The sequence below is a fragment of the Schistocerca americana genome, chromosome 4 (assembly GCF_021461395.2).
Source record: "Schistocerca americana isolate TAMUIC-IGC-003095 chromosome 4, iqSchAmer2.1, whole genome shotgun sequence".
Classification (NCBI taxonomy): Eukaryota; Metazoa; Arthropoda; class Insecta; order Orthoptera; family Acrididae; genus Schistocerca; species Schistocerca americana.
Genome location: NC_060122.1, coordinates 562911215 through 562926467, shown reverse-complemented (window position 1 = coordinate 562926467; position 15253 = coordinate 562911215). Strand labels below are relative to the sequence as shown.

General features: G+C 40.9%; 1 protein-coding gene across 1 annotated transcript in view; it reads left to right on the top strand.

The window, feature by feature from the left end:
- LOC124613936 (DNA-directed RNA polymerases I and III subunit RPAC1) overlaps nt 1–15253 on the top strand; it is a 218032-nt gene that overhangs the window by 54012 nt on the left and 148767 nt on the right. The window contains exon 2 of the mRNA XM_047142689.1: nt 4543–4611. Within this exon, the coding sequence (XP_046998645.1) occupies nt 4543–4611 (69 nt within the window). The remainder of the gene's footprint in view (nt 1–4542; nt 4612–15253) is intronic.

Here is a 15253-nt window from a genome sequence, read left to right as displayed (position 1 = left end):
AGTTGCATTTCATTGTTGTCACAGAGCGACGGCGACAATGCGTGTAAAGATAAGTAGTGGGAAAAGCAACTTCTAACAATTCTATTAGGATCAGAGAAATGTAGGAGCTGTTCCGTTTCACAAATTAACACTGGGTCCTGTGATCTAAAAACAGATCAGCTCTTCCATCTGACTGATCCTTACTATTTTTCGTAAAATGTAGATACGTTGACAACTAAAACGGAAACCACATAAGATAGAGTTACACTTGTTTAATTGTAATGTGGGTCTTGATTCCATGTACCTTATTGTACTAACGACTCAAAAGTAGCAAAAATGTAGTTCTGTCTGTCCGATCCTTAATGGGAGGAACACAGTATCTCATAGATTTTTATCAAATGCCACTGCTTTATCATTTTATATTGTCTTTTCTCCCATCCTCTTATGATTCCATTGCTTATCACTTACACAATGTGATATGAATAGATAACACCAGAGAAACCTTTTCTAAAATATTCCTATACTAAAGTATCCTGCTGTACAAAATCACATGAAAGTCAAAGATAGAATGTTTCTGATTCACGTATAAACTACAGATAGAATAGGAGAAGATTTTGACTGCCTCAGGAAACACGAAAAATGAGATTGACAGCTGGAGTAAGCATTATCATCACATAATAATCCAACACAGAATGTTGAATCCCGTATTTGTTATTTGTACAAGAAATTAGTCCTAAATATTACATCAATGCAGAGATTTTGAATCACCAAGAATTTGCACTCCAACAGCTGTCCTGCCAATTCCACAGTTAATAGTACCTCTTGTTTCACGCTATTTGGTAGCTTACCAGTAGCACCAATAATATTTATTGCGGAAACATGCATCACTGCTATACCCTCTGTGGGCTTAATAGATTCAAAAAATGCTTGTAAAATGCCGTTCACCTTACTACCACTGTGTCCAGTAAACACTTAACATGTATACCTTGTACACTTTCTGTTATTATAGGGTGTCACACTTCCTTTTTACTTACCTTGTGATCTTCTTCATACAACAAATCTTCATCAATCTTTTCCCTGGAAAAACTGTCGTCCTGCTTACCAAAGCAAGTATCACGACACAGTCAAATGACAGATCGCATGGTCCTCTTCCTCCTTACCACTCCCATTTAACTCTTCATTAGGCCTAATATTATCCTCCTTTGTCCTCATCACTGCTGGATTCGTCATTACTATCATCATTACAACTACTGTCAGAATCGGACCCACAGTCACTTTCTCTGTGCATTAGATTTTGTACCTTCTCCACATTTTTCTCTATTTCAGCCAATTTTGAATCTATTTTTATTTACTTTTACCCATTTTTCTCTACCACTACTGCACACTTGGTTTCCACCTCTGTTTCTAAATCATTTGTAATCTGATTGATTTGGTTCTTAAGTTTAATCCCACTTTCAGCACAAAATTCCCTGGCTGGTTTGACTTCATCTTTACATTGTTTCTCGGAAGCCTCCACCCTCCTACTATAGTCTTCACAAAGCTTCATTCTCTCTTCTACACATTTACTACTCATTAATGTTAATTTCTCATTAGCATTTTGTACTACTTTCTTTATACTATTTTCCAAGCTACCAACGTCTTCTTTCAAACTGTTAATGTCTTGTTTCATACTCATACTACTCATAATTTGCCTTCACATCGGTTCCAATTTTCCATAACAACTATCGTCCTCCAAATTAGTCCCCATTAAGTCTTTCTATTCATTTAAATATTTAACCCTTTACAGCTTTATTATCAATCATATAACCCCCCTGTTGTCCATTTCCACCCACCACACTGTCTTGTTTGTTAAGGGCATTCATTATGCATTGATTAATACCTCCTGCTCCTGCTACTGCTGCTGCTGCTGCTGCTGCTGCTGCAGTTGTCATCTCGATTCGTTGTCTGACGGCTGCTGCAAGTTGTAATTTTCTCAGTAAAGCAAGTTGTTTATCCCAGTAGGCTGTGTCAACCTGCATGCTGATTGGTTGCTCCTGTACTCAATGGCTGATTCCATAGAACCCACTCACTGATTGGTTGTTGCACCTCCCTATTTAATGGTGGCTTCATCAATTCCGATATTTCAAAAATAATTGAATTTCACACTCCCGTAATATTGTCTGTTCACTGTCCTCGACAAAATTCTGATGACGCTTATATCACACAGTCAATTCGTTAAAATCACTGTACTGTAAATGGTTCTTGAGTTCACTGTTCAAAGTTTGCGAGTCCTAGTTTATTGTGTTCAAATACAATAGTCCTCACCTGTAAAGGCACCATATGTGACATTCGTCTGCTGTACTTCTTTGTTGATAGTCCTCGGTGTCGACGTACTGCATTGTTATGCTGGCTGAAAAATGAGGAGGGGGGCTGGGGAGGGGGGGTGAGAGTTCAACACTGACTACTGTAAACGATGTAGCCGACAGTTGCATTTCACAGTTCTTTACTTTCACTGTTCACGACCCCCCCAATATTACACAGTAATATGGCCAGTTCACTATTGATAAGTTCTGATAAGCCTCATTAATAAGTTACAGGCAAACATCAATGTACTGCTACCATAGTTTGCTGTTGAACATCTATGAGCAGTAAAAACTTAACAACACGATTCACAGTTCTTGCATAATAATAAGGTATGTGTGACACTATTTTTCAAATGGATTGAACAGACATGATCATTATTTTAACACACGGCTTATTTGTGTTATCCTAATTCCACTTGGAACTGTACACAATTCCCATCTGAAATTTGGCTGTGGACTGACTGCTTTGGACCAAAAATTGGGTCTCTACATCTCCTCACAATAATAGGTACTGAAACTATACATTGTTTGATGATTAATTTACAGAAATTGCAATTAAAACATAACTCATTCAATTACCTGAATATATAGAAAAATTCCTTCTTTTTAACAGTTTCTTCTGCTACAAGGTTTAGGCCGAATTATTTGTTTAAATGATTAAATTAACAGATATAATTATGCATATAATGCGTTTGACAAATCTGGTAATTATTTTGGATTTAATTAAGGGCCAGCTTTGCAAACATTTTCAAATAGAGCCAAATAAATACTTAAAGAATCCTAGTAGTTCTTCTATCCAATCATTTATAATTATTACAGAATTTATATTTGTTTGTAAGTCAACAGTAGAATCGAAGTCACAAAACAGTTACTGATTTCACCCTATAACAAAAGATATTTACTAGGAGTAGTCAAAATAAATTAGGAAATTGCTTACATACACAAAACTGAGCACAAAATTAGATCTGGTGCTATATTTCTTAAGACAGAGAGCCAACCTTTCTCTTTTATGAAAATGCATATGTATGTTAATGGTAATTAGTCAAAAGTGAAAAAATGAATTTAAAGAGGCAAAATGCAAAACAAGAGGGGAAGTAAAGAGATCTGAGCTTGCTTCGCCACAACCTGTTGGTAAACAACATTCAGTTTCTCTTGTTACTCTGCCTTTAATATTGTTGGGTGTACTGTAGTTGGGCCAGAGCAAGTAATAGTGAGTACGTGAAATATTCTTTACAGTGGGCATACTTGCAGGGATAGGAACCTTAAGGGATAGTGGCCTAGGATTATCATATATAAGGAGAAATCAAAAAGTTTCCATTGAAGGGCATTGATGCAGTGTATATGCAATGTAGCAAGACTCCGATGTGGGTATATAAACACTTACATGTAGGCAAGGGATTAGTGTGCCATTTGCATCTTTCCGATGTGTGCACAATAAATGCAGAAACATGAACTATGGCAACAGTATTACCAATTTTATTTTATTTTATTTATTTATTTATTTTTCGAGACAGAACCAACATGCTGTGATTCTTTTCTTGGCTGCCAGAGTACAAACACAGTAGACGTCCATCGGGGAATGAAGAATGTGTATGGGGCAGCATTTCTGTCAAAAACCACCATATAGGAAAACTGTGACATGGGGTGGTGCTGATTCGTGATAACTGACATTCCATATCGCAAATGCCATAAAGCAGAAGTTTTACCAACTCAAGTGGGGGACACTTGAACACCTGCCCTATAGTTCTGCTCTGTCCCTATGCAATTACCATGCCTGTGAACCCTTAAAAAAGGAGTTGAAGGGTCAACTTTTCCTGTTGGATGAGGATATGCAGCAAGCAATTTTCTTCACGGAACAAGGCATTGTGTTTTACCAAAAGAGTATCTTCAAGCTGGTGTGTTGGCGGGACAACTGCCTCAGTGCTCACAGTGATTTTGCCTGATTGGCGTACCGAAAATAGACTGTAGGCTTCCAAACAAAAATACATCAAAACTCGGGGGAGCATTGACACAAAAGAATTTACAGCTGTTGAAGAGAAGATAATAGGTCTTTTTGGTTGTTTTGATGTGGATTGAGTTTTGGTTGTGAGTCCGAGGTTTGAGTCAATCTGAATATTCCATTTTGTTCAGTCAGTGTAGTATTCCTTAAGTAAATATATTAAGTTTCAATGTACCAAGACAAATAAACCTAACCATATACTGTATGTTCCGTCTCTTTTAGGCTTGTGCTTCAGACTACCCTGGCACTTGTGGCATTGATGACACATGGAAACTCTCAAAATTTAAAAAGGTAAGTTATGCGTAGCTTCTGCAGCTAACCTTGAAGACTGATTATGAAAGATTGTTCCAGTTAATTTAGACAGTTGTATGATCCTCATATAAAGTTCATGGTATCTTGCTGTGATGTGGTCCATATCAGTTGTATAAAATATTTTCTTGTTGTGTATACGTGGTGGCACTTTGCTTGTATGTGTGTTAACAGTTCACTTTAGTGTTAAATTTACTAACTATATGTTGAAACACAAACACTATGACACTACATATTTTTGAAGAAAGCAATCAAAATAGTGGGCAACCTGTACTTTTTCTCTTTACGTAAAAAAATTAAATTCATAAACCAGTCTATATTTCACCAGGGAATATCCTTTTATTGCTAAATGATTTACATAAATCTGCTCCAGAGCAGAGTTAGTCCTAAACGTACTCAGCTCTTTTCAGATTGTACCATTTGAGTATACCACATGAGTCAGAAAGTAGGCCTATTTTTATTTTGTCATTATTACATTTACAAAAACTGCTGCTGTTTCCAAATTCAGATCTTTGTGCTGGCAAATTTCAGAAGGGAGTAATAAGTAGCAAGTATATGTAATTAATAGAGGTAGTTCACAGATGGTGCAAGAAAATATATCAGATGTGCATCAAAATGATAGCTAGCCTCTAGTGTTGTTCCATAATATCACAAATTGTATGTAATATAATCAACCTTCATAAATCTGGAAATATATAATACAATTGTTAGCTTTTCCGTAATATTTAAGAATGTGTTCAATTACTACATAGTTAAAATCAACAATGTTTTATTTTCATTTATTGGTAGATCTTTACTTACATTGCTGTTTTTGGATACCAAGGTGTCTGATGTGACCTTTCCTGGTACTGTACTACAATCTCCTTAAAACAAATGTTTCACAGTCTAGCTTTCAACAGTGTTATTACTTGTCTAAGCAATCTGTTTCAGTAAAGTAATTTTTGATTGAACACTCCTGAATATTATTCAGTGATTCAGACATCAGAAGATGACATTATATGCTCCTTAATAATTTTTTATAAAATCGGGTCAGTCCATTAGACAAGATACTAACAAATGACTAAGATTTCTTTCACATCACTCTTAATTTCAAAAACAAAAGAATAAATATTTTTATTATTTTTCATTGATGATTCATCATAACCAATTGGCTCTATTCGCCCTCAGGATCATCTTCGTAAAACCAACCTTTGCACATGGGTTTATATCTTCTGTTACTGCTTTTTGTCTGGGTAATGTAATGCATTCCAGACACCAAAGGACATGAAGAAGGGGCGAGGAAGGGCTGATAACACACACTATTTTTCTCACTTACTAATGGATTCTATCATGATATCCTGAGGTTGACAAATTATTAAAAATGTGCATTAATTACCTGTGCTTGCTCCATGATGAAAATACTGGGTATAAACAACCTTGGTGTGACCATAGTAAGTAGATTATCTTTCTGTCATTTTTGTGATCTAAAACAGCCATTGTACACACAATAAAAGGAACTGAAGTAGGCTCATGTTAAACAAGTTGTGCTAGTGCATTGTCTTTTAACGCTGCCAGTTGTTAAGATCAGTGTTGGTGCTGGGATTGTGATTGTATGAGCATTTACGAAACTGGGAAATTGGCATTGCACACATGTTAAGCATTCTTAATGCATCCAGAAGAATTCATTTTGTGGCACTGGTTGTACAGAACACTATTATGAGGTGCATTTTGTAAGCCTCCTACCTTTTCTTGCTCACATTCAGACTATTTTCCAATAATAGCCTTCCTGCATCTATCTTGGACTTGTGTTTTATGAACTCTGTTCTCAGTCGTGAAATTCATTCTCATGTCAATGACTACAAGTCATTCCACACAAACAAACATTTTAACCTCTACCTGACAGTTGCTAGAAATTAACTCTCACACTTCTTGGTGCTCAAATACTGTTTTGGCCCAAAGAGAATTTTCAATACTTTCTCAAATTTGGCTGCTAAAAATTAGGGTGCAGCTTATCTGCACAACCCTACGTATTCTGGTATATTTTTGCATCATAGGAACTTGAACTGTAGTGCTTGTTCCTTAGTTTGAAATGAAGCAACAGAAAAGCTAGTATTTGAAACTAATTAGCTAGAATCTGGAAATTGATCGTTAGTCTTCACCAGTGATTGGGTTTTATCAGAAGAAAAACCAACAAAATTTAGGATTCAGTGAAGTTACAACGCAGTTTCAAAATTGCTGTTATGTACTATGTGAAGAGTATATCTAAGAGAAAAGCTGGCAAAAAGTACAGTTTAAATAAATCTAATGTGTGGTGTGGGACCACAGTGGAAAATAGGCTGCAATGTGCTGTTTTATGAGGGAAATTTACAGAGGTTGAAAAGCTGGGAAATATCCTAATTGAAGCTAGGTCTCTTCCCTTTGCTGAAGGTAAAAGGAAAGACGCGGTACCAATCTCTTGACAAATAATTTGGTTAAAGGTCGTGGAAATTGCAAAGACTTTACACAAATGGAATTCCATGGAAGTTTCAAAGATACTCCAAATTTATGCATAAAAGTGGTCTCGCTATACAGTAAAGTGCTTTAGTTGAACAGAAATGGTCAGAAAATTTTTACCAAGAAACTCATCAATTTCCAGAGGCGCATGATACAAATGTAACAACAGCATTCATACCCTCTGTGTCAGATCGGCAATGCCAAGATGTCAGTCTTTTGAGACCTACCGAATAATATGACACTGAAAAGTGCCTCATTAACAGCTTGAACAAAAAGTAAAGTATTGCCATGATTTCGGCAGTTAATGCAGAGGGAGGAAAGTTCTCCATATGCTCCACTCCCTATGTCATCCTGAAGCATAAAACTTTCCCCAAGGAAAATTTCCACCAAGGGGTTAGTGATTCAGTGCTAAGAAAATGTTTGGATGACAACAGAATTAATGATGTAATGCCTAGGTTCTGTTTGCAGTTGCATTGTGCTGTTCACTAAGAGAACTGCACTAGTATCGGATGTCTTTAAAGATCATTTCTCACCTGAAGTAAAGAATAAAGTTTTTGTGTTACAGACAGATCTAATTGCTGCACCTGGAGGTACGACATCAAAACTGCAGTTTCTTAATGTCTCTGTGAACAAGCTATTTAGAGACCATTTCCAAGAACATTATTCCAGTTTGTTTTTAGAACTCCTCAGGGGCTTAGCATTTGTTTGCCAAGTATGGACATGGCAACTGCGGAGTTCCTGAGCTGGGGACTGGTAAGTGCCACCAGCCCTATCTCCATAAGCATGCTTCAGTGACCACCATGTGGCGTGGTGGTAGAATGTTGTGTGACATACAGAATGGGGATCTTGGCTTGACTGCTTGGATCATGAGGATGGTACAAACCTCAGAAAGGTTGTATAAGGTTTATCTAGGCATACAGGTCGCTTTCTACATGAACTTTCTATGTTCCTAGCTGCTCATGGGACCAGCTTGGATCCTTTGAAATCTTCTGTTTGTTCTCCCAGCAGAAAGGGTAGGTTGCTGGTGGGTACTAACATTCAGTCAAACAAGAGGGCTCATGTATCCACTCTTGACTCTTTCGGGATGATTACACAGACTCTTTCAGTATCAAGTAACAGAACACATGCTGGTGGCCAGAATGTGTTTCTTATAATTAAGCAGAAAGAGGGTAACTTTGAGAAATTTTCACCTTTTTACATACAAAAAGGCTTACAGGGAATAGCTGGAACTTTAAAATCTGTCAAACGCTTGCAAAACGGCACTGTGTTGGTAGGAATATCCAATTCCCAGCAAGTGAAACACATCCTGAAAGCTTAGTGCCTTGGGGAGTAGTGAACTGCACAAAACCTTGAACTATAGCAAAGGTGTTGTGACTTGCAGGGATCTGGTTGACATTCCCTGAGAAAAACTGAAAGCTGAGTGGTCCCAAGAAGGCATCATTGATGCGTGGAACATAATGAAATGGGTGGCTCGTGATCTTGTGAAATCGGACTCTTTTGTACTGACATTCAGTAGCACGAAACTTCCAGAGCCCATTAATACTGGTTTCCTCCACCTCAGCATGTGGCCTTATTTTCCAAGCCCAATGCACTGTTTTACATGTCAACACTTAGGGCACACCGCCTTAAGTTGTAATGGAACAGCTGCTTGCGGCAAATATGGTAAGGTCTCCCACGAAGATGGTGGTTGTTCATCTACTCCAAAGTGTGTAAACTGCTCTGGGGATCAACTTGTCTGGAGTAGGGACTGCAGTGTATTTTTTGAAGAAATGAAGATACAAGAGATCCAAACAACTTAGCATATCTCATATGGTGAAGCCAAAAAGACCTATAAGGTCATGCAGTCCCCGAAATTTGCTACCTCCTTTGTGTCTTTTCTTAAACAGCAAGTTCAGAAGGCAGGTGCTGCTATCCAAACAGAGGTTGCTAGTGTCTGCCTAGTACCTGTGTTTGCCAGTGCACTTGTGCTGCTGCAGTCCTTTCAAAGCCTACATTTCCTCCCAAAGTCTGTGATATCTGATGATGCAGACCTCCCTGCTCCTCCAAAAGTTCAGTCTGGCCCACCACTGCTGTAGTTGTGGCTCTAAAGCCTACCCAGGGCAAAAAAATTAAAGGTCAACCATCCCCCACCAGTGGAGCCAGGAAAAAAATAGTCTGATGATGTCAACATCATCCTATCTGTCATATATCTTGACTCTTCAGTAGAGCTAACACTCATTATGAGCTCCCCTCCCCAGCAGAAAGACAGGGTGGAAGTGCATCCCTCATGATAGATGGCTCTCATATTACAGTGGAATATTAATGGATTCAGGACACATGTGGGAGATCTGAAACGGCTAGCACAGGAATGCCCCCTGTGGCTGTGTTTACAAGAACCACATTTTAAAGCCACTGATGCCCATGTGCTACTGGGCTATACCCTTCACCAAAAGGATGACCTGACTGGGGACAGAGCCAAGGGAGGGGTTGCTGTGTTCGTCAATAATACGCATCACTCCTCTGCTCTCTTCCTGGCTACTGACCTGCAAGCAATTACTGTCGAACATTGTGTGTGTCGAAGGATCACTGTTTGCTCATACCTCCACAAGTTGCAATAGGCTCTGAGGCTCTCATAAATGTGGAACAGCTCTCCCAACAATTTCTCCGGGGACTTCAGTGCCCATCATGTCTTATGGGGCTTATAATGGGTCACCCTCCTCTAACATTACCTTTAACCAGTACCACGTATACTAGCGAGTCTTGTATAGGTGAATATTATATCATATATCTAAAAACAAAGATGATGTGACTTACCAAATGAAAGTGCTGGCAGGTCGACAGACACACAAACAAACACAAACATACACACACAATTCAAGCTTTCGCAACAAACTGTTGCCTCATCAGGAAAGAGGGAAGGAGAGGGAAAGACGAAAGGAAGTGGGTTTTAAGGGAGAGGGTAAGGAGTCATTCCAATCCCGGGAGCGGAAAGACTTACCTTAGGGGGAAAAAAGGACGGGTATACACTCGCGCGCGCACACACACACACACACACACACACACACACACACACACACATATCTCCATCCACACATATACAGACACAAGCAGACATATTTAAAGACAAAGAGTTTGGGCAGAGACGTCAGTCGAGGCGGAAGTGCAGAGGCAAAGATTATGTTGAATGACAGGTGAGGTATGAGTGGTGGCAACTTGAAATTAGTGGAGATTGAGGCCTGGTGGGTAACGGGAAGAGAGGATATATTGAAGAGCAAGTTCCCATCTCCGGAGTTCGGATAGGTTGGTGTTGGTGGGAAGTATCCAGATAACCCGGACGGTGTAACACTGTGCCAAGATGTGCTGGCCATGCACCAAGGCATGTTTAGCCACAGGGTGATCCTCATTACCAACAAACACTGTCTGCCTGTGTCCATTCATGCGAATGGACAGTTTGTTGCTGGTCATTCCCACATAGAATGCGTCACAGTGTAGGCAGGTCAGTTGGTAGATCACGTGGGTGCTTTCACATGTGGCTCTGCCTTTGATCGTGTACACCTTCCGGGTTACAGGACTGGAGTAGGTGGTGATGGGAAGGTGCATGGGACAGGCTTTACACCGGGGGCGGTTACAAGGGTAGGAGCCAGAGGGTAGGGAAGGTGGTTTGGGGATTTCATAGGGATGAACTAAGAGGTTACGAAGGTTAGGTGGACGGCGGAAAGACACTCTTGGTGGAGTGGGGAGGATTTCATGAAGGATGGATCTCATTTCAGGGCAGGATTTGAGGAAGTCGTATCCCTGCTGGAGAGCCACATTCAGAATCTGATCCAGTCCCGGAAAGTATCCTGTCACAAGTGGGGCACTTTTGTGGTTCTTCTGTGGGAGAGTCTGGGTTTGAGAGGATGAGGAAGTGGCTCTGGTTATTTGCTTCTGTACCAGGTCGGGAGGGTAGTTGCGGGATGCGAAAGCTGTTGTCAGGTTGTTGGTGTAATGCTTCAGGGATTCCGGACTGGAGCAGATTCGTTTGCCACGAAGACCTAGGCTGTAGGGAAGGGACCGTTTGATGTGGAATGGGTGGCAGCTGTCGTAGTGGAGGTACTGTTGCTTGTTGGTGGGTTTGATGTGGACGGACGTGTGAAGCTGGCCGTTGGACAGGTGGAGGTCAACATCAAGGAAAGTGGCATGGGATTTGGAGTAGGACCAGGTGAATCTGATGGAACCAAAGGAGTTGAGGTTGGAGAGGAAATTCTGGAGTTCTTCTTCACTGTGAGTCCAGATCATGAAGGTGTCATCAATAAATCTGTACCAAACTTTGGGTTGGCAGGCCTGGGTAACCAAGAAGGCTTCCTCTAAGCGACCCATGAATAGGTTGGCGTATGAAGGGGCCATCCTGGTACCCATGGCTGTTCCCTTTAATTGTTCGTATGTCTGGCCTTCAAAAGTGAAGAAGTTGTGGGTCAGGATGAAGCTGGCTAAGGTAATGAGGAAAGAGGTTTTAGGTAGGGTGGCAGGTGATTGGCGTGAAAGGAAGTGCTCCATCGCAGCGAGGCCCTGGACGTGCGGGATATTTGTGTATAAGGAAGTGGCATCAATGGTTTCAAGGATGGTTTCTGGGGGTAACGGATTGGGTAAGGATTCCAGGCGTTCGAGAAAGTGGTTGGTGTCTTTGATGAAGGATGGGAGACTGGATGTAATGGGTTGAAGGTGTTGATCTACGTAGGCAGAGATCAGCTATATCAGCTAACTGAATGAACTTCATATGATTTTGTATACAATGTGTTATGTTTCATGCTAAAATATTTGTTAGTACTCTGTATGTGCAGTTAAAATTACTCTTCTTTTAAAAATATATGAAATTACAAAATTTCTGGCATATTTAAAATTTGATTAACTTCACATGGTTGGGATTCACAGTCATATAATATTTCTTAAAACACATCATAGTCGCCGTTGACTGTATAAAAGAAATATTTAAAATTCGTATTATAAATTGCGCAGTCTAATGCTAATTATTAAATTTATTTCTGGACACATTTATAAAATAATGATTCTTCCTTTATCAAGAAAATTTGTAAACTCTTTTGCTTTGTAAACTCTATGGAATATTGTTAGTACTGTGAAAGTAGTAGTGGTGGGTGGACATGCCTCTGATGGAAATGCACATATTTTGCTAAACTTGTCAACAAAAATGTAATTTTCGTTGTGATAGAAGTGAAAATTGTAAAGTTGGTGTGATTTAGAAAAATGGGATCAAATAAAAAGGTATTCATAGCAACAGGCAAATCTTCATCAGTTATTTCGTCTTCAGGTACCCAGAACGTTAAATCAAAATTTCAGCTGCAAGAATGTACCCCTAGACACAACAAGACTTTCAGACAACAACAACGACATAATGAAGATAAGTAAAAAAAGTTTTTCTTTTGTATCTCTCATCTCTCGGAGCTTTTGAAAATAGTGAACAGACTAAGAGGAATGTAATGGTGATAAATTGCCCTCAGGGTCATGTTTTGGAGATCCTCATGACATCTCATTAGCTGTACACCCTCAACACAGGTACTCCCACCCATTTCTGTGCTAGTACTGGACATTCTTAGCCATTGACCTCTTTATGTGCTCTCCAGGCCTTGTAGACTTTGTTCAATGGCAGGACATTGATGATCTTCATTCTAGTGACCATTCATTGACGACCTTCGTTCTAGTGACCATTTCCCACTCCGCATTCACCCAATGGATGGAACATTACCTGAATAGAAGCCACCAAAATGGATGGTGAGCAAGGCTGATTGGATGCTAATCATCCAGCTGGCTATGTTTGAACACCATGACAGCATCCAGGAATGGGTGAACCACATCACACGAGTGATCCATCATGCCACTGACTTATCCATCCCAAAGCTCTCAAGTCTACTGCCGAAATCTAAGAACCTTTGTTTAACTTGTGCAAGAAGGCCAAGAGGAAGGATAATCACCCTGTTACTTGGACTGACGAAACAGAAATATTGTTCAAGAAGGTAAAAAAACAACTAGCTAATACATCTCTGCTTGTTCATCCCTCAACAGATCTTCCCTTGATTTTGATGGTTGAGGCTTCTTTGCACCAATTACGAGAAGGAACACCTGAACAACTTGCGCTTTTCTCCAGGTCTCTCACTGATACATGACATAACTATTGTATCTATGACAGTGAATTGTTGACAGCTTATTTAGCAGTCAAATATTTTTGTTATCTTCTGGAAGGCAGAGAGTTCACAATATTCACAGACCACAAGCCACTAACATTTGCTTTTAAACAGCACCCAAAAAAAGCAACACACAGACAGCTGCGCCATCTGGAATTCATCAGTCAATTCACCAGTTATTTGAAAACTTCTAAGAGGAAAGGACATTCCTGCTGTCGTAGTCCATATCAATTCAGGCAGGCTCGGAAAAAAATCACCTCAATGCCCTCCACTGCCTGAGCAACACCAACTGTTATGCAGGTTGCTCTACACTGCTGCAGCTCTACAGAGCCCTTGTTCAGTCCCACCTTGACTATGGGAGTCTGGTTTATGATTCGGTGGTGTCCTCAGCATTGCGTTTACTTGACCCAGTGCACCACTGTGGCGTTTGCTTAGCAACAGGAGCTTTTAGGATGAGTCCAGTGACCAGTGTCCTGGCGGAGGCCAGAGTCCCTCCATTGCAGGTTAGGCATGCGCAGCTGCTGGCCAGTTACGTTGCACATGTTCGTAGATCTCCTGCGCATCTGAATTACCGTCTCCTTTTCCCATCCATGGTGGTTCATCTCCTGCATCAGCAGCCCAGGTCAGGGCTTCCAATTGCAGTTCGTGTCCGATCCCTTCTTTCTCAACTGGAGTCCTTGGCTTTACTACCTATACTTGAGGTCCATTCACATACACCTAGGCTTCAGGTTTGCCTTGACCTTTCACATGACCCTAAGGACTCAGTTAACCCTGCGTCTCTCCGCTGCCACTTCCTCTCTATTCTTGACGTGTACCAAGGCTCTTGAGCACATCCGTTCATGCCCTGGGGAGTCATTACTTCTGTATACTGACTCCTTGAGCAGCCTACAAGCTGTCGACCAGTGCTACCCTCATCATCCTTTGGTAGCGACCCTCCGGGTGTCCGTCTATGCCCTGGAACGGTCCAGTCATTCAGTAGTGTTTCTTGACCCCAGGTCACGTTGGAGTCCCAGGCAACAAACTTGCCGGCAGGTTGGACAAACAGGCTATGTGGAAACCGCTTATGGAGATCGGCTTCTCTGCAACTGACATGCATACAGTACTACGCCACAAGGCTTTGTGGCTATGGGAGACAGAATGGCATAACCTCAGTACGCACAACAAACTGCATGCCATTAAGGAGACTACGAATGTGTGGAAGACCTCCATGCGGGCCTCTCGCAGGGACTCTGTGGTTCTCTGCTGGCTTCACATTGGCCACGCTTGGGTGATCCATGACTACATCCTGCACCGTGAAGACCCGCCTCAGTGTTGATGCGGCTCCTGATTGACAGTGGCCCATATTCTGGTGCACTGTCCCATTTTGACTGCCCTGCTACGAAATCGTCAGTTACCAGACTCATTGCCGCTAATTTTATCTGACAACGCCTCGTCGGCTGATTTAGTGTTACATTTCATTCATGAGGGTGGGTTTTATCACCCTATATAAGTTTTTGCACATGTCCTTTGTCACTTTGTGTTCTCCTCTCTAATGCCCTTAGGCTGAATGTTCTAATGTGTCGCAGAGTGGCTGGCCTTTCCTTTTTATTCTCATGGTCGGCCAGCTACAATCATCTGCTTTCCTGTTTTTATCCCTTCTGCCTGTTTCTTGCTTCTCTCTATGGTCAAGTAGTCTAGAATATTCAGGATGTCCACCTCCAAATACGACAACTTGGGAACAAGGTATCTTTCTGCTGGGAACCAGGGCACGTGGGTATTGCGGGGAACAAGAGAGTGGATCTAGCAGACAAGCTGGCACATTGTGATCCTCCTTTATTTCAGTTTCCCGTCGCTCTGCATGCTATAGCCTCACTTTTGAAATTGAGAATTTGTGGGAGGATGAGTGACTGGAAGTGACAGACAATAAGCTCCATCTAGTAAGGCCCACAAAATGGCCGTGGCATGGCTCCTTCTAGCCACATCGAAGGGTATGGTCCTCCTTACTCGTCTTTGCAAAG